This window comes from Aspergillus brasiliensis, assembly GCF_001889945.1.
Source record: "Aspergillus brasiliensis CBS 101740 unplaced genomic scaffold ASPBRscaffold_11, whole genome shotgun sequence".
In the NCBI taxonomy this organism is placed as follows: Eukaryota; Fungi; Ascomycota; class Eurotiomycetes; order Eurotiales; family Aspergillaceae; genus Aspergillus; species Aspergillus brasiliensis.
Window position 1 is genome coordinate 1,206,711 of NW_027137452.1, and position 17,765 is coordinate 1,224,475.

Consider the following 17,765-nt stretch of genomic DNA (forward strand, 5'->3'; position numbering starts at 1 on the left):
AGTAACTAAGTAAAGTAATTTTCACAAATCCGGAGAATGTCAGGCTCGGCTAGCTCTAGACTGACCTGAGCTAAGCTGCTGTGTTCGCACATAATTAGCATATACCATCAAGGCACATACATGCAGACTATGCATGAACCATCATTCATGATGCTGGGACATCACCAAAAAAAATGGGCACATATGGTTACTGCCTGCGTGCAGCAAAAAACAACAACCTCCGAACATATGCTGACTACCAAAATCAACGAAATAGAATTCCAATACGCAACGACACAGAAACTGGCCAGTAGACGTCCCTGTGATGTCAGATTATCTCGCTTTCTTCTCCTGACACTGTGTGAGACCGCAAATGTGATACATCTCACGGCTGTCAACTTTCGCATCTCCCTCCAGATCCCATGTTTGAGATATCGATTGTTGTGGATCAGCCGCCGTCGCCTATGGATGTGCGAGTCACCACTCCCCTCGCCTGATCCAGAAACACGACGGATAGGGTTTGCATTTTCTTCTTCTGATTATAAAATTTTAAATTCAGTTATTATTATTTTTACCCTGTATCCACAAATATGCCTGCTTATGTAGCTATGTCTGGCTGGCTGGTACCTACAGCCCGTGCAGTAAGGTTACTGTATGTAAGTAGGCTTGAACTTTCGCCACAGTCTGATCCAGTAGATCCTCACTAGGGGATCCTTGGCCCTGGGGCCCACAATGTCGGGAACGCAGTGGTCGCTGTCCACGATCGATGAGGCCGGGAATAGGAGTGTAGTTAACATAGCTCCTTGGCACCAGCATCCCTCGAAGTGAAGGAGCACGGTTCAGTTGGAGCACGAAGTAAAATTTCAAGAAGCTTCAGCTCAAGATTTTAGTGAGCTGGGATTGAGACTAAGTCGAAAATTGTTTCTCATAGAATTAGCGCGATCAAAAGGAGTTTGGAGGAGGGATGGAACTGTCCATCACCTGTAAGATCCACGGGTCATGGCTGAGTTTGAGCGGTTCCGAGATGAAGGCCCGGCCCGTCACAGCAACGGACAGGCAAGGAGAAGAAAAAATCATGCCTCGAGAGTAACTACATCCAAGTACCTCATTCATCATCGCTAGATGTATCTTATTCCCCTCTTGCTCGATTTTATCCCTTTATCTAAGCTTGAGTTTATGTACTTTTCCGGATCTTACACTCTTGACCCTTTTATCCCGTCTGTATCTATACGATAAGCCAGTGTAATCCCTCAGGAAAAGGGAATCCCTTGTTCAGCAGCTCTTGACCCGATTGATCGTCCAATGACAGCTGGGCTTTACTCCATCAAACTTGATCAGTGTGAAACTTCAGTGTCCAGTCATGCGAGAGGATTCGGGGTTACACAAAATCAAGGGAAAAGGCAGAGACCGCAATGAGATGATCGGATATATTTGGTCGACTTCGGACTTTTGAAACGTCTCCATGTCGAAAATGTTGCAATACAATCTCGTAAGAAACACGTACAGAAAGCACGGGCCAAGTTAATCGATACGTCAGGCACTTTACAATCTGCACTACCTTAGCATAGTTAGTTAGTTACCTGCCCAGTACCCACACAAGCATGTTCGTTCCCTAATTCCTAGTGTTTTCTGGCCTTACCCACCCCTTCACCATCTAGGTTTGCCTGAACCAAAACGAGGAAGGCGAGCTAAAAATAAAGAGAGAGAAGAAATCCAACACACGGGAGGACTTGTCTAGAGCTATAACCAAAATATCAGTGGTAAGCGACGGTGTGAGTCTGAAATAATTGTTCGTGTCAGCCATCCATTCATTTATCAGCGCCAGCGCGGAACAAAGTCTTGCATGTTTCAACCTGGAGGGGAACCCACTTTTTCAGGGGTAAAGGCATACAGAAGTACATGATATTTCGTGAGAGATTCAGAGAATGCATCCTGTGGTGCTAAGAAAAGAGTCAAAGTGGGGGGGTCATGGATGGAGAAGACAACTCACTGGCATCTGCCTATTTGATAAGACAGGAAGAAGTTTGCTGGACTGGCCAAGGCCTGTTTTAAGCCCATCAACCATTGAGATGCATTTCCCCAACCATTTTGATACTTTTACTCCGGATACTGATCGGTTGGAAGTTTTGTAAAGTTGTTAGCCTCTGTCCTGACCAACTAACGACGAGTGAGACTAGGTTGCCGGGCCTACTATCTGCGAGCATGGTAGGACGAACGGGGGGAGGCGTTGGGATTTTCAAGTCGCCAGACGCGGCTGTTGCAAGAGTGAGGCACATCCACGCCAAGGAGAGGAGGGCGACAGTGGGGAGCTTGACAGCAAATGAGCGGCCGAAGGTTGCTGCACTATTGATCGCCCGCGAGCGGTCCGTTGTGTAGCTCTGCCGGGAGAACCCTGTCATGCTTTTTTCTCGGCTGACCAGAAGTACTGAGGTCTTATGTCGCATCTCCTTTCCCGCAGATATAGCACTTGCTGGGCTAATGAGGTAAAGGCAATTTTGATTTATCTTGGCTATCTAAAGTAGAAAAAAATCATTGCAGTCAAACGCCGGACAAGTTTTATCAAATTCATCATATTTGTATCTCACACCTAACAAGCATATTGATGAAGACAACATAACTAAGCAGTTAAGACCAATGGCATAAGGAAGGTATCGCTTGCCTGCCGCTAAGGCAAGTAACTAGTAGATGGGTGTGCCACATTCTACTGACCAAGGATGAATGGAGGACGATTCAGCTCAGCCAGTTCCTTCGATACATGATAGTACGTACTTACTACCTCTTCTAAGCCCGTCATCGGAGTTCTCGGGCGCTCCGGCAGCGAACCAGCATCCAGAATGAAAATTACCGCCCACACCTGCAACCAGATATGGCGATATTGACGGGATGGGGGTTGCCCCTACCTCGCAGCCGCGGAAATCCCACGGCGCGTATAACCAAAAGAGCGACAGCAGTAGTATCCCCTTAAGCACCCCTTAGTTTAGATGCAGGGTACTGGGATTATGTAGTTCGTACATAGCCTTCCTCACCCCATCCTTTGCTTTAATAAGCCTGCATGCCGGAATAACTTTTTGAGTAAGTCTTAGGGTCGGTTAGTGGCTATCTTTGCTTACGGATCCATGAGCGAACCCCCATGGGCAACGAGGCCCAGTCGCAAGATCTACATCCATCCAGGTGACGATGAAGATCCTTCGACCAGCAAGGTTGTCCGGTCTGAATTCACCACCCATTTGTTGAAATAGATCCCAACAGCGCAGGTGCCTGCGTGGATGACGAGGGTATCCTGGTTGTTTCACTACCAGCTAGTAAGTAGCTGGCTGGAATCATGGAATGATACGAGAGTGGTAATGGAACTGTGTCGAGCAGCATTAGCTCACCGAGTAAAAGCGATGTACGGAGTACTCCCCCTCCCTTACCATAAGCAGCCAGAGACGTCAACTGGTAGTTAGCTGATCATCGAGTTCGGCCATGGGAAATACTAGTCAGGTACTACACCAGCTCTATCTAACAGGTGTCAGAAGAGAAGCCCATTACTCCACTCACTTTTCGCATTACTAGCTGGGGTCGATGTCCTTGGCCCATCCTCCTGGGTCAGATGATATGACTACTCGTGGTCTGCGGGCTGTCGATTACGAGTTCGCATTCCATGCTTATGGTAGCCTGGGCTTCTGCTGTTCAATTCTCCTATCCAAAGGTGGTGGCGGCATTACCAGGTCTACTTATGGTTGCCTCGCCATGCTTATCCGCTTTACTGCTGATTCCTACTGATTAGGGATACCGAAACTCTCAATTGTACCAGTTGAATCTGATGTCTAGTGTGTTTTCATATAATATGGAATTGAACCCCGGTAGATTAGTTACATGCGTACCGTGACAAGAGAGCTGAATAGTAAGGATGCGCCACTCATCTCTATAAGGCGTGCATAGTATAGATATATCAAAGGGCTTCATCATACCTTAGGTAAACTGAGTCGGCAGCAAAGTGCATTAGTCCTCATAATGGGCGATCAATACTACCTAGTACACAGTAGGTATTCTTTTCGTACCATCCATGTGGTGCGTGACTGTCAGCCCGATCGGAATGTCATTATGCCTTCCGCGATTGGACTAAAGGCGCCCCCCAAAACCGAGTGGACCCCGATCCCCCGGGGAGCCAGCCCATCCATGGACCCCCCCCATCACAACTCAAAGTAGGTTTCTCCTGTAAGTTAGGTATCTTTCGAAAATATTTTTCTTATGAGCATCCTCGTATCGTGGGAGGGGGGAGCATGATTGTCGATGGCACTAGTAATTTCGATCGCCCCATTCTCTGCTTAGATGGAAAGGGACCAGAGGGAACTTCGTGGGACCCAAGTAAGATGTGTCAGCCCTCTCTGGTGGCTTGGGTGTTCGGGACTGCAACATACATGGATGGGGCAACCGCGATTCAGAATCACTGCATTCAGCTCCGTCAATCAATCACAAAAATGCATGACTAGACGGAGTGGGAAACAACCTATTGTGACCCTTTCCGGCATGCACCCAAATTTCGGTGGCCGGGGGGAGATTTGTCTTGGAAGCCAGACACAGACGGACGGGAGTAACTACTGATTGATGGGACCGGCCTTACCGTGCGAGAGAGAGAATAATTCCCGATGAATATTTTTTTTAACTCCGATTTATTTCTCATATCCATATGGTATCGTCATTAGCTTGTCGCTCATTCATTCATTGATTTTTGCCTCCCCCTTTTTTTTCCCCGAGAGGCTTCTTCTGTTTACTTGCACTTCGTATTGAGATTTAATACATCCATGACAAGTGCTGTCGTACATTCATACGTCCATACGTAATTGTTGGAATACAACCCCATACATCCATACAATGATACATGGCCATACATGCCTATCCACCTTCCATTAAAAAAAAAGAATAAACCACCCCCATACCTCAGCTGCCTGTTACCTTTCCTATTCTGGTGCATACAAGCCTCCAGCTTGCTTAGCACCAACTACTAGCAGGCCAGATCCCTGTCACTGGCCACCCCGCTGCTCCCACTGCTCTGGGACACCGAGAAAAGGAGGGTGGGTGGCTAGCGATGTATATCTAGTAGTAATTTAGTTCTAGATCACCGACCTCAATCTTTCCGGAGGGTCCAAGGAAACTAACCAATGCAAATTGTTATAATTTATTATTTTTCTTCTTATTACTCTCTTCCCTGCCTTTTTTGATATTAAATTTCTCTTTTCTTTTCCCTGAATTCAGAAATATAGCTAAAAGATATTAAGCAGAAGGGAACCAAGACGGCCCGAACAATCTTAAGGGAAAGACACAGACCACAGAGAAGTGGAAAATAAAAAAAGAAAAAGAGAGAAGGAAAAAAGCAAAAGAAAAAGCCGAATATACTTTACCCAGGAAGACAGGCTGAAGAATCAAGCCGTATATTTGCTTATTGGCGATCCCCCATTGTCAAAATCAATGTCATAGCCCACCTCGTTGCGACTGCCGGCTACAATCCATTGTCCCTCTCCACTCTTCCTTGCCCTACTCAAGAGCTTATATACATTTGGAGCCACTCTGGTCGGTTCTTCCTCCAGGGACACACTCAGCTTGTGGGGTACTCAAATTCCATTGCTGATGCTGATGTTTGCTTTTTGAGATCTTGATCTTGATCTTGACTTGATACCCTATATATTTTATTTGCTTGTTCCCGACCTGTTTGCTTCTTTACTACATCATAGACTTCCTCTGTTTGTGTCATTATCACCAAGCATCCTGGGCCTTGTCTTTCGAAGAGAGTGGGTGAGTGACAAGTCTTCCAAGTCAATAAGACCTACCCCGCGAGGTTTGAAAGTGAGAACTGTGGATGGATGACTGAGACGTGACAGCGAGCAGTATCCTGTTATTCTCATCGGGCCATCTTGCTGTCTCTGTTTTCCTTGCGCATCTTGCTTTCAAGCCGTTTGCGACACGCTCAGCAGGAGATAAAGGCGCTTTACGGTCCACAGTGAGCGCAAGTCCAGGTACCCTTTCACTGCTGGTTTGTCGAGATGGAAACTGCAGAGCCAGTGTCATACGAATTTCCCGGTCATGCCGTCGGGGCTGTTGCGCCTCGTCGAATGATGGGCTCGAATGTTGGCCATAACTTCCCATTCTATACTAACCCGACTGGTGGCTATACACTTCCATTTCACCAATCTTCGTCCCCGGCGTATAGCTTCGGACACACGCTCAACCACCACCATCATCACCACCATCATCCGGGCTACCAGCATTACTTCGTAGCTGGCCAGCAGCCGATCAACCCCCAGCCGGTCCGTCTATCTTCTGAGCCGCCATCCATCCAGCAAATTCCCGATATTCGGCCGGCCAAGAATGCTGTTAATCGGGTAGCCAGGGATCCTCTGATGAAGATCGAGCACAATGGGGGCTCACAACAACCTCCCGGGGCCCAGTCATCGAGTAATGAAGCAGGTGCACAGGGGAAAGGCTCCAGCTCCAACGAGGTTGAGTTCTCGACAGAGGTGGATATCTTGATGAAGGCAATTCAGGCCAAAGTCACTACTCCGTCACCAGGAGTGCAGTCTCTACCACCACTGCAGCAGTTGACACACGGGGGAAGCAATGGATACCCTCAGAGTTATTCGATACCGGTGACGAACCCCCGTTGCACTGTTATGGTCGAAGAGGCTCCATCGCGATCGGGCAAAAAACGCAAATATGCTTGCACTTTACCACAGTGCGGCAAGAGCTTTGCGCAGAAGACGCACCTGGATATCCACATGCGGGCTCACACTGGGGACAAGCCCTTCGTAGGTGGCACGAAAATCAACCCGTTTTTGAGATGTGACGCTAATCACTTGCGATAAGGTGTGCAAAGAGCCTTCATGTGGACAGCGCTTCTCTCAGCTGGGAAATCTGAAGGTGAGTTATTGAACATTCCGCAAAAGTGCTCCCCGTAAGAAGAGCATCAACGGCGTCGAAGATGTTGCAGATCGTCTAACGGAGACAATTGGTAATTAGACTCATCAACGACGCCATACTGGAGAAAAGCCGTTTTCTTGTGATATATGTCAGAAACGATTCGCTCAACGTGGCAACGTCCGTGCTCATAAGATCACTCATCAACACGCCAAACCATTCACTTGTCTCCTGGATGACTGCGGAAAGCAATTTACCCAGCTTGGAAACCTTAAGGTGCGGAGACCAACAACTCATCAACCCCGAAACCAACCCTTTCAGTGGTAGCTGACTTGTATGACAGTCACACCAGAACAAGTTCCATGCCACAACCCTACGAAATCTTACTATCAAATTCTCCCAAGTGACAGAGGGGGACCACATGAGCCCACAAGACAGGAAGCTCTGGGAATACTTCGCCACTTTGTATAAGAACAGCAACAAAGGCATTAAAGGCCGCGGGAAAGATCGTAGGATCTCGCCCACCTCACGGTCTGACCCCGGCTCCGAATCCCGCAGAAGGATCCAACCTCTCAACGGCAATGATGATAAGATGCGCCGAGCAAGTTATGAAGATACATCTATGTATAACGGAGGTTCTAGCAGCGATGATGACGACGCAGAACCATATTATATTGAGAGGCAAGCTCATTGACTTACCAGATCTCCTCACATCTCTCACAATCTTGTCGCGCCATTTACGTTACCCTCATTTGTTTCTACGATACCAGCCTCGCTCGTGTTTATTTCATTCGCCTCATATTTCCCGCCTATCATGCTAAATATGGTTTTCGCCCGGATTAGGGCTTTCCGGCTTGAAGACTCTTCTTATGTACATCGGCGTGTTTTTCTTTCCCCCCTTCTTCTTTTTGTCTTATTTTTGGAAATATATACCTGTGGCGGACAAACGCCTGTTTAGTATGTTCTGGTTCTCTCTATGTTGATCCATGTGGCCATAATACAACATCTACAACAAGATATAAAACGTGCTGTGTTCTGGCAAATAGACATTATGGACCATTGGTGACAGGTTCCTTAACACATATTTACACACAAGATCGTAAAGGTACAGCTTGCACACAAGCCGGTAGACGCGAATCTAAGCAGCTCTGTGCCCACACATCCGACAGGTAGACGTAATCTCTTCCGCTTTCCCTTCGAATAAGGAGACAAGCTCCTCTCTATCATAGGTTGGAGAGCAACCCTGGTAGGTACGCTCTTGTGTTCTCATATACCAGGAAAGTGACCCACGTGCTGGGCAATACCCGCAGCAGATTGGGGCCAAGACCCTTGTAGAAGCCAGTGACACCTTCTCTGGCCCAAATCTGAGCAACGGCATCCCTGACGCCCGAGTACACGAGGTGAGCATCATACGTCTGCAAGCGAGACCGCAACACCTGATACGGGTAGGTAACACACCCGGCGAACAGTTTCGACAAGCTCGAGATCACAAATAAGTCCACATTTCCCAGCTCCCGTATCCCCGACCGCGCTGCGTCCGACGACGATGAAGCTCGTCGAATTACACTTGTCCCGGCCGAGGGAGCCATCCGGGAGCGATACAGTTTCAATTGCTCGTACGCCATGAATTGAAGCGCGCCATGGCTGACGCCAAACAGGGCTGGAACCAGGCCCCGATAGAAGCCCGAAATACCCTCCGAGCGAAGAATCTCTTTCGCTCCCGTCGTGAAAGACGCATATGCCCCCGGGCTCTGGGATCCCGTCGACAGCATGCGGGTTTTTATTACCCAGATCGGGTTGGTTAGCGCCGATGTCAACATCCCTGTGAGAGTCATATATTAGCCTCATCCCCCGCTTCAGAATTGTATAATCGGTGCTCCTTGGGAGAGAAATCATTGCGGGCTTGCTTATTTTTCTTTTTCTGGCTTCTGGAGCGTACCTGCAGATCCTGAGGCTAGGAAGTAGTCGGCCGAGGTGAGGGCCTGGTCTTGAGAACCACTGCGCCAGGTGCGCATCACACCCTTGATGTTGCCGTAGCACAAGAAATACAGCGCCCAACTTGTGGAATTTCCAACTAAGTTGGGTGTCAGACCTCTGTAGAAGGCTTTGATGCCGCCCTCATTCTGAAAGATCTCGCGAATTACGGGGACTGAACCGCCGACTCGCGAAGGGGATAATCGGTCGACTAGAAGACATGGCAAACAGATACGTCAGTCACAGTTTGAATGCTAATTGACATTGAAGATTGATTCTCGCCCCACGTCTTGTCTTCCTTCTTGAGAGATGAAAACACTAACCTTGGAGCCGAGTCTTGATCAGATCTAGCGGATGCAGGCAGAGCGTCGAAGCGATTCCTGCCGTGAATCCCGCTACGGTCTCCACCAAGGACGAGGACAAGCCATCCTTGCCAGTCATTAACCCTTCAAGTCCTCCTGGAATGTGCCGCGTGCAGGGGGTTGAGATTCTAACCGGGAGTGTCGGGAGGATCAAAGAGATCCGGATTCGGTCCGGAATTCTTCTGGCCAAAGATTCGAGCTGAGCTAAGAGTTCAGTTCATTGCGCTTGGCGGGCCGAAGCGCCCCAAATGTCCGAGGGAATTGACCGGACGGTTCAAAGTCATATCCTACAACTATTCACTACAAGAAACAAGATCGTACACCCTTGGAGTTGAGTCTAGAGACTGCTTCAATGTGCTTTGGTTGAGCTTACGCTGTTCTTTACCAATTTGATCTTCCGGAAACCCATTGCAAGTATCCTCGGTCCTGCCCTGGACCTGTATATGAGATTAGACCATTCGCGTTAACCAATACAGAACATGATAAAAACTGATCGTAGTTTAAAAGTACATATATATCGATGTAGACTTCCAGTTGTCAACATCCACCCTGGGAATCTGAGATGGAGAAGGTTTCTCAGAATCGGCTGGTGCTCCGACAGACAGTGTTATTTGTCTGTCTAACCGCAGACGGTGACATCAGGCGTTGCATGGATTTGATAGATGAACTGTCAAATTCCGTGTCCCGTAGAAAGTCATTCCTCTAGGCGAGGGGCGAGAACAGCCTGTATGTAGTGTTAGTGGGCTGGAATCGTCGGGGAGCGTCGGCCGGGCGCAATCGCTCATACTTGAACAGAGAAGGCTTGGGTTCACTGTAAGTGTATCCTATTCCGCTTCTGTTAGCGACAAAACTTCCGTCAAGGAGATCCCAAACAGATCATTAGGAAGATGGTCCCATCACGACGTACCAAGATAGACAATCAACGGCAGGTATCCACTTGTGCAAAGATAATCGTCAGTTCTGGTCAGGACATATTGCTCGAAAGAATCAAGATGTGACGAACTAGTGGATGGCAACTCTGGAGACATCAATGACCTTGGAGATACGCTCCTAGATAGAGGGCATACCCGTTAGCATACCGAGACCAAGCGTGACTGGTAGTGTAGGACGTGCAACAGAGCACCGCAGACTAACCTTGGTTTCCTCGGAGAACTGAACCATATTGCCGGCTTAGACTTGCGCGAAGGTTGCGGAAATGAATACAAGATAAATTTCCTTTTGCTGATGCCGGTAATCTGGATATTGGGAAAGGCGGAAGGGTTGACGGAGTGACGGAGTGACGGGAAAGACGGGGGAGGTGAAGCTCAAAGTTTTCCGGGGGCTAAAGTTGGATCAGTAAAAGCTCCGCCGATAACCTGGAGTCCGAGCCTCCATCGATCATCCTTCCAGCCCTTGTTCTACTGGTACCTCTCTTTCACCCCCTCAACACTATCCTGACTACATAATTGTCTCCGGTCGATTCGTCGTATTTTCCTTGTTGATTCAAGCGCCTCCCCGTCTTTCTGCCCCTGTTCATTCGCTTGCATCCGGCCGAGGGGGCTCCTTAAGAGTAATACGTAGGCGCTATGTCCGGCGCAAGGCATTGGTAAGTGTTTCTCTTGCCTCCGTCCGTGTATCAATTCAAATAATGCAGACGCTGACAATTGTTCGAATAGGGAGCAGGACAAGGAGGCCACCGTCTACATCGGAAACCTCGATGAACGGGTCACAGATAGCCTGGTATGGGAGCTGATGCTGCAGGCGGGGCGCATCGTTAACGTTCACCTGCCGAAAGATCGAGTCACACAGTCGCACCAGGGCTACGGATTCGTGGAATTCATCAGCGAGGAGGATGCCGAATACGCGTCGCGAATCATGAACGGAATCCGCCTGTATGGAAAGCCTATCCGCGTCAACAAAGCATCCGCCGACAAGCAGAAATCGGTGGAAATTGGGGCCGAGCTTTTCGTCGGCAATCTTGATCCTATGGTTACGGAACAAGTTCTTTATGACACATTCAGCCGCTTTGGGAACTTGGTCAATATTCCTAAGGTAGGAATTCCTCGTCCCTGCTGTTCACCTGTTATGCGGCACCGTGTCTTTCTAGTAACTAACAATGACTGCTACATAGATTGCGCGGGATGATAACAATCTGTCAAAGGGCTATGGATTTGTGTCATTCTCCGACTTTGAGTCTTCGGACGCGGCCATAGCCAACATGAACGGCCAATATCTTATGAACAAGCAGGTCTCTGTGCAATACGCCTATAAGAAAGATGGAAAGGGTGAACGCCACGGTGATGAAGCAGAACGAATGCTGGCTGCACAGGCCCGCAAGCACAACGTGCGCCCACCAACCCAGCCGCTACCTCCGCAATTTTCGAACCCAGGGACACCTATCGTGCCAGCTGCAATGGCCAACGGTGACAGCTCTCGACCAATGAGTACTAATCCGCCGGACCTGAACATGGGCAGAGGCATGGCTCCTCCGAATGTTGTGCCATTCCAAAACGTACCTCCTCCACAAGCAAGCCGACCCGTTCCACCTCCTACCTCTCTGGCAAACCCACCCCCAGGTTTACCAGCACGGCCGCCGCCTTCCCAGGCCGGATATGGGGGGCCGCAGTCCTTCCTCCCACCAGGATTTAATGGTGCGGGTCAACAACAACAACCCTTTCCTCAAGCAGCGCCTCCGCCAGGTTTCGCTCCGCCGGGATTCGGTTCACCGGCAGGAACTCCTGGTCCCCCACCTCCGTTGCCCCCGGGATTCCAGCAACCTGGCTATGGACGCGGGCGCTGAGCATCCTAGGTCAACTGCCTTGGCTTGAATTGAACAGAAGACGAGAGGATTGCTTGAAGAGAACATTTCCATCATCATCCACCATAACCTGGATCGTTCGGAGGATGACTTCTCGATTTGATATAACGGCCCACAACCGAGTAGCTGTTAATGCCCTACGTAAGAACAAGGGCCGCGCCCAATAATGAATGGCTCTAGAAGCCTCAACTCACGGGAGAACACTGATATCCGCTTGTTACACATGGCAAGATTGAAATGCCATTTTGAACTTCGATGTTCGACGAGAAGGAAGAATGCGTCTGAATGATCCAACCTGATGTCCAGAGTTCTCGATTTCTCATTTGTGCTAGGTGGTAGCAATGAATACAAAAACTGAAACACTACAGCGGTTCAAAAGCCCATGTACGGTAACCTGAGAGTTGATTGCCGGCATTGAAACATAAAAGTCACGAATAGAGGGTTGAGACAAGATATCACATCAATCTCAAGCGGAGAGGTGAACAATAGATTCCGAAGGCAAATAGTAAAGAAACTCTACGCGCAACAAAATGCTTCGCATCATTCACTAAGGGGGTGGGTATAAGTAGAGCAGAGTCTGCGGGTGAGAAGCATATGTCAAAGTAAAGAACGAGGGTAAGGATAGAATCAAGCGACTGTAGTGCAAAAGTCATCAAGAGAATGACACGAACTTTGGGTCCCTAGGTCGGCCATCGGGACCGATATTGTTCTTAGAGAAGCGCTGCTCCATGTAAATCCGACGACCTTCATTGAAATCCACTCTTCGCCGTTTCATGATCCGCAAGATTTCGCGTTTGGCCTGATCATCCAAGCCCGCCCTGGTGTCACCCTCTGCAATATTGGCGGAGATATCAAACTCTGAGGAGACCAGACCAGCTTCCACGTCTCCGGCAAACGTCGAGGGGAGACGATCGTAAATATAGTCAGGAACTGGCAGTAGAGGTAGCCATCGGGTCCGGGTGAGGTAGAGCGCTATAGGCAGGTCAGGAAGGAAGGCTTGGACAACTTGCAACCTTGAGGGGTTGAAAACTCCGCATACCTGTGCCACACACAACAACCGATATCGTGAGGAAGTAGAGAAGATAATAAGCCATGGTCAACAAGGGTTTACCAGGCGCTGTGGACAAGCTAAACAGCAGCAGGGGGATTTAGGCTAGATAGATATCTCAAAGCGTAGCGCCGCGTAGTTCCGAGCTTCAATGCTCCTAAAGCGATGGGAGCAAGACTGTTTCACAGGAATAAAGCGATATACGGTGATCAAGTCTGGCCGGCGTCTTGCCAGGGCCTTCTACTTAGGAGGCATTTAGACAACAATGATAATCAGCCGGGTCATACGTAAGTGAACGCATATGGAAGAGCGCGGAAGATACAAAGTGGGTCGAGGGCGCGGGCGCGGCTGGAACGACATGCGGCAGCCCCCGTTCTCAGGCAGCACTCACAGGCATCTAACGAACCGCCCCGAAAATGGGTCTATTCCTAAAGCGGCCCGCTTAGCGAGGCTCTCAGCGTTGCCATTCTTGGCGTTGGCACACACAACTGAAACCTTCTAAGGGCTAGATATTAAGTCGTAGCTGGTATATACCGAACGGTCTTGCGACGATTTGGATCTGTCCTCATCCCCCACCCAAGCTTCGAAAGAGACCTTCACAATGGCCGCCAACGTTTCCAGCGACCTCATCTGGCAGCTCACCCGTACGTCACTACCTCCTGACGCATATACCTATCCCAATGGAAACCCTAGGAGCCGTTATGCGCCTCGTCTTCTCCGGCTAATGTTACGACTACCTCAACAGGCACCCAGAATGCTTTTCTGGTCAAGCGTAACAGCGGCGGTGGTTCTCAGTTCTCCCGTGACCCCCTGAACTTGGAGAACAAGCACTCTTTCAAGGTATGGACCCTGATGGATATATAGGTCTGGGTTATGTCTTCGTGCTAATGTCATATCACTTGTTTAGTATGCCGGCTATGCCAACACCAAGGTACTTTACCCGCGCTTCATGCCATAGAGATTCTTCTGTCAGGGATTGGATGTTTAACGCTGCAACAACAGGCGGTTGGTGTCCAGGCCACCGAGAACGGCGGTGTTGTTGTCATCACCAAGAACCCCAACACCCCCCAGCAGCCCGCTAAGACTTTCGTCAACGTGACCTACGGCCCCAACGCCTCCACCCGCAAGTAAGTCAATATGAGCAGTTGGCGAGCTGTGATGTCCGTGGGAGATGCACGACAGTTTGCTAACACTGCTCTCACAATAGGATCTACAAGGGTGTTGCCGACAAGACTGCCAAGAACGGCTACCGCGCTGATATCCGTGAGAACGCCGTTGCCCGTGTCAGCGCCATCCGCCGCTCCCAGAAGGCCAAGAAGGAGACTCCCGCCCAGAAGCCCCGCGGTGCTAAGGCCAGAAAGGCCGAGGAGAAGTCGGAGTAAATGCCAACTTTATTCTCTTTTAGGAAAGGGGTAGGAGGCATGATGTCATGAGAGCTGGTCGGGATGACCAGAATAGCGCCGTGCTGGCCAAGGGCGGTAACATCTATGTAATTTAGCAATACTGCTACCCAGGGGGGCATTGTTCTCCGGCCAGGCCATTCAGAATGGAAACCAAAAAAATCTTGGGAAATTCAAAAGAAAGAAAGAAAAGGGGGAAAGGAAGAGTTGCCATCTTCGTTTCTGGACACAGTGGTAAACAACCGGACTGACGGGAAAACAATCAGCCTTCTGCCTGCAACTGGTATGATGTCCCTGGCCATCTTTTGGCGTGACTTTTTCATAGCCGCCTATCGGGCCGAAGTAGAATGTAGAACCGATGTTGTAAGCATGTACTTAACCGCGAAGTTACCGTGAGACAACATTGATATCCGCCTTTTCCCGAAACCTTGATGGAACCCCGGTCAAACCGGTCTGTTCCTTCGCATGTGGGCTCCTGGAACCGAAGAAGTCGACGAGAATTGCCGGAATCTGGGGGGCGCGCGCGTGTATGGGGACTACATCCGAGGAATATCTAACTAGTTGATTAGTTAGTTAAACCTGAATGACTTTCAAAGGGTGACTAAGCAACCGTAAACCGGAAGCAACAATCCGGCTAGTTACTATGCTCCAGCACGCAACGATAGGATGTCCGGACTGCGGAGGAAAGATTTGGCGTGTGCTTGACTATTTCTGTTCCACAAGGGTCCTATACAGTTGGTGATGGTCAAGAGGTGCTTTGTCACTTGATTGGGCAAAAGACAGCTTTGCGAGGGCTACATGATAGTGAAGTACTATTATGTACTAGATAGAGCATTAGCTGGGGACGATGAACCGGCGTTCAGGGTGCTGTAGAAAATGTATTGTCTACTGGGATAGTATATGAACATACATGCCTTTCAGAGTTGCCGAGTACCTGTAAAGGCGTGCATATGTTTGGACAATGTCATTGGGGAGGGGCCGGGCACCCTTGGAACTCCCACGGATGGGCTGGATCTCTAGTCTAGTAGTTAACTAGTCTAGTGAGCAGGACAGCTTCATGGTAACCCCACATGTGATCCTCCGTCCGGTTTCCGTAGTATATAATGGACCTGGAGCTTCTCCCTCTCCAAGCGTACTGGAAATAATTTGCCCACAGGATTCTCTATCTATTCATCTATCTATTGCTTATTGACCACGTTTCCTTTCTGGAGAAAAGGACCTTTTGGTAAGTATGGGCCCCGGACTGAGCCAGTGATTCCCCCAATCCTTCCTAATCCTGTTGCTGCCACTTGCCCCGACCTGTTCACCGTGACTGACCACCACCCCGCCCCCTCCTCAACTATCCCCTCCTTTCCAATTCCACCCCCTCCTTTTTTCCCCCTCCTCTGGTGTCGTTGATTTTTTTTTCTTTATTTCTTTATCGGAGCCTCTTTCTCACCTGCTTCCTTCTCCTCACGTATTTCTCCCCTTTTTAAATCTCACACTCCCCCATCTCTCTCTCTCTCTCTCTCTTTCTCTCTCTGCTCCTTCGGTCTGATAACCCAGGCTAATCTCGCGTGCTTCTCTTCACCCTCGCGTCTAGATTTATCACAAGTTACTAGAGCGAAAACCGATCTCAATTTCACAATGGTTAAAGCGGGTAAGTGGCTTAGTTCACGGTGCCTGCATTGGGTCCCCGCTTTCTAGATCAAGAACAACCCCGGCATCATCTGGAGATGTGGGACTAATCCATTGCAACAGCTGTTCTTGGAGCATCTGGTGGCATTGGCCAGGTACGCGCCCCTCACTTGTCCCTATCAGAACTGCACACCGCGATGCAGGCCTGTCGTCTTCTGTAACTTTTACTGACACCTTCATGTGTTTCCGACCGAACAGCCTCTGTCTCTCCTGCTGAAGACATCCCCCCTGGTTGACGAACTCGCACTCTACGATGTTGTTAACACCCCCGGTGTCGCTGCCGACCTTTCTCACATCTCCTCTGTTGCTGTATGTGTGGCCGTGCGACAACGTGCCCCCCCCCTCTATGCCAACCACTTTGACACTACTTCTGACATCTTCGGTAGAAAATCTCCGGTTTCCTCCCCAAGGATGATGGGTTGAAGCACGCCTTGACCGGTGCTGACATTGTTGTCATCCCTGCTGGAATTCCCCGTGAGTAAATCACCTCTCATATCCCTAGGTGCTTCTGACTGACAAAGCTGCTGCTAATAGGCAAGCCTGGCATGACCCGTGATGATCTCTTCAAGATCAACGCCGGTATTGTGCGCGACCTGGTCAAGGGTATCGCTGAGTACTGCCCCAAGGCATTCGTTTTGATCATCTCCAACCCTGTCAACTCGACTGTTCCCATCGCCGCAGAGGTCCTCAAGGCCGCTGGCGTCTTTGACCCCAAGCGTCTCTTTGGTGTCACCACTCTGGATGTTGTCCGCGCGGAGACCTTCACTCAGGAATACTCCGGCCACAAGGACCCATCTGCTGTGCGCATCCCCGTTGTCGGTGGTCACTCGGGCGAAACTATTGTTCCCCTCTTCAGCAAGGCCGCTCCCGCTTTCCAGATCCCCGCAGACAAGTACGATGCGCTAGTCAACCGTAAGTGGACTGTGCAGTCTCTTAGCAATTGGAACGTTTACTGAATTGTCTGCAGGCGTTCAGTTCGGTGGTGATGAGGTTGTCAAGGCCAAGGACGGTGCCGGCTCTGCAACCCTGTCTATGGCCTACGCTGGCTTCAGGTCTGTGTCTCTCAATTACAAACATCTGGTGCCAGGGCTAACTTCGTATCAAGATTTGCCCAGAGCGTTATCAAGGCTGCTCAAGGCCAATCGGGTATCGTCGAGCCCACCTTTGTCTACTTGCCTGGCATCGCTGGCGGCGAAGAGATTTCCAAGGCCACTGGCCTGGAGTTCTTCTCTACCCTCGTGGAACTTGGCGTAAGTCATTCAGTATATGATATTTGAATATTGGACATCAGTCTGACTCGACAAAACAGACCAACGGGGCTGAGAAGGCCATCAATGTTCTTGACGGCGTGACCGAGCAGGAACAGAAGCTCATCAAGACCTGCACCGAGGGCTTGAAGGGCAACATTGAAAAGGGAATCGAATTCATCAAGAACCCCCCACCAAAGTAAACGCGCCCACCCCAATCCCTGAGTCACAGGATTCCCAATCATCAATAGGTGATATGCCAATATCGCACCGTTGCACCACTGGGGGAATATCTTTCGGTGGTCGCATCACAACTTCACGGAAATGGAAGGAGCCCTGCTAATCATTGTTATCATGGGGAGATAGGCTTTGAAGTATGTGACTCTG

General features: G+C 49.6%; 8 protein-coding genes across 8 annotated transcripts; 5 read left to right on the top strand and 3 right to left on the bottom strand.

The window, feature by feature from the left end:
* Nucleotides 1-2,689: 2,689 nt before the first annotated feature.
* Nucleotides 2,690-3,792, top strand: ASPBRDRAFT_131900 (uncharacterized protein; the record flags this gene model as incomplete). The annotated part of the gene is made up of 4 exons (XM_067618379.1): nt 2,690-2,740; nt 3,063-3,208; nt 3,319-3,356; nt 3,749-3,792. Coding segments are annotated over 4 exons (279 nt in total), but the record flags the coding sequence as incomplete, so codon positions are not given.
* Nucleotides 3,793-6,002: 2,210 nt separating this feature from the next.
* Nucleotides 6,003-7,567, top strand: ASPBRDRAFT_132194 (uncharacterized protein; the record flags this gene model as incomplete). Its single annotated transcript, XM_067618412.1, has 4 exons — nt 6,003-6,764; nt 6,823-6,876; nt 6,976-7,149; nt 7,217-7,567. 4 exons carry the CDS (start codon nt 6,003-6,005, stop codon nt 7,565-7,567), a joined length of 1,341 nt encoding a protein of 446 aa, XP_067476493.1.
* Nucleotides 7,568-8,096: 529 nt separating this feature from the next.
* ASPBRDRAFT_132622 (putative mitochondrial folate carrier protein Flx1) lies at nt 8,097-9,288 on the bottom strand (the record flags this gene model as incomplete). The annotated part of the gene is made up of 3 exons (XM_067618459.1): nt 8,097-8,695; nt 8,813-9,058; nt 9,171-9,288. 3 exons carry the CDS (start codon nt 9,286-9,288, stop codon nt 8,097-8,099), a joined length of 963 nt encoding a protein of 320 aa, XP_067476494.1.
* A 623-nt stretch (nt 9,289-9,911) lies between these two features.
* ASPBRDRAFT_131623 (mitochondrial import receptor subunit TOM7) lies at nt 9,912-10,370 on the bottom strand (the record flags this gene model as incomplete). Its single annotated transcript, XM_067618347.1, has 4 exons — nt 9,912-10,033; nt 10,117-10,145; nt 10,213-10,259; nt 10,344-10,370. The coding sequence occupies 4 exons, from the start codon at nt 10,368-10,370 to the stop codon at nt 9,912-9,914; spliced, it is 225 nt and encodes a 74-aa protein (XP_067476495.1).
* Nucleotides 10,371-10,774: 404 nt separating this feature from the next.
* ASPBRDRAFT_132218 (U2 snRNP complex subunit HSH49) lies at nt 10,775-11,988 on the top strand (the record flags this gene model as incomplete). The annotated part of the gene is made up of 3 exons (XM_067618415.1): nt 10,775-10,794; nt 10,865-11,240; nt 11,320-11,988. 3 exons carry the CDS (start codon nt 10,775-10,777, stop codon nt 11,986-11,988), a joined length of 1,065 nt encoding a protein of 354 aa, XP_067476496.1.
* Nucleotides 11,989-12,658: 670 nt separating this feature from the next.
* ASPBRDRAFT_132485 (DUF2015 domain-containing protein) lies at nt 12,659-13,100 on the bottom strand (the record flags this gene model as incomplete). Its single annotated transcript, XM_067618444.1, has 2 exons — nt 12,659-12,978; nt 13,046-13,100. 2 exons carry the CDS (start codon nt 13,098-13,100, stop codon nt 12,659-12,661), a joined length of 375 nt encoding a protein of 124 aa, XP_067476497.1.
* A 555-nt stretch (nt 13,101-13,655) lies between these two features.
* On the top strand, nt 13,656-14,436 carry ASPBRDRAFT_198802 (60S ribosomal protein L28; the record flags this gene model as incomplete). The annotated part of the gene is made up of 5 exons (XM_067621239.1): nt 13,656-13,698; nt 13,800-13,894; nt 13,962-13,985; nt 14,057-14,181; nt 14,262-14,436. The coding sequence occupies 5 exons, from the start codon at nt 13,656-13,658 to the stop codon at nt 14,434-14,436; spliced, it is 462 nt and encodes a 153-aa protein (XP_067476498.1).
* Nucleotides 14,437-15,650: 1,214 nt separating this feature from the next.
* On the top strand, nt 15,651-17,581 carry ASPBRDRAFT_67945 (malate dehydrogenase; the record flags this gene model as incomplete). Its single annotated transcript, XM_067628979.1, has 9 exons — nt 15,651-15,910; nt 16,037-16,093; nt 16,195-16,226; nt 16,330-16,440; nt 16,518-16,605; nt 16,666-17,043; nt 17,099-17,183; nt 17,237-17,381; nt 17,441-17,581. Exons 2-9 carry the CDS (start codon nt 16,081-16,083, stop codon nt 17,579-17,581), a joined length of 993 nt encoding a protein of 330 aa, XP_067476499.1. The 5' UTR covers nt 15,651-15,910; nt 16,037-16,080.
* Nucleotides 17,582-17,765: the final 184 nt, after the last annotated feature.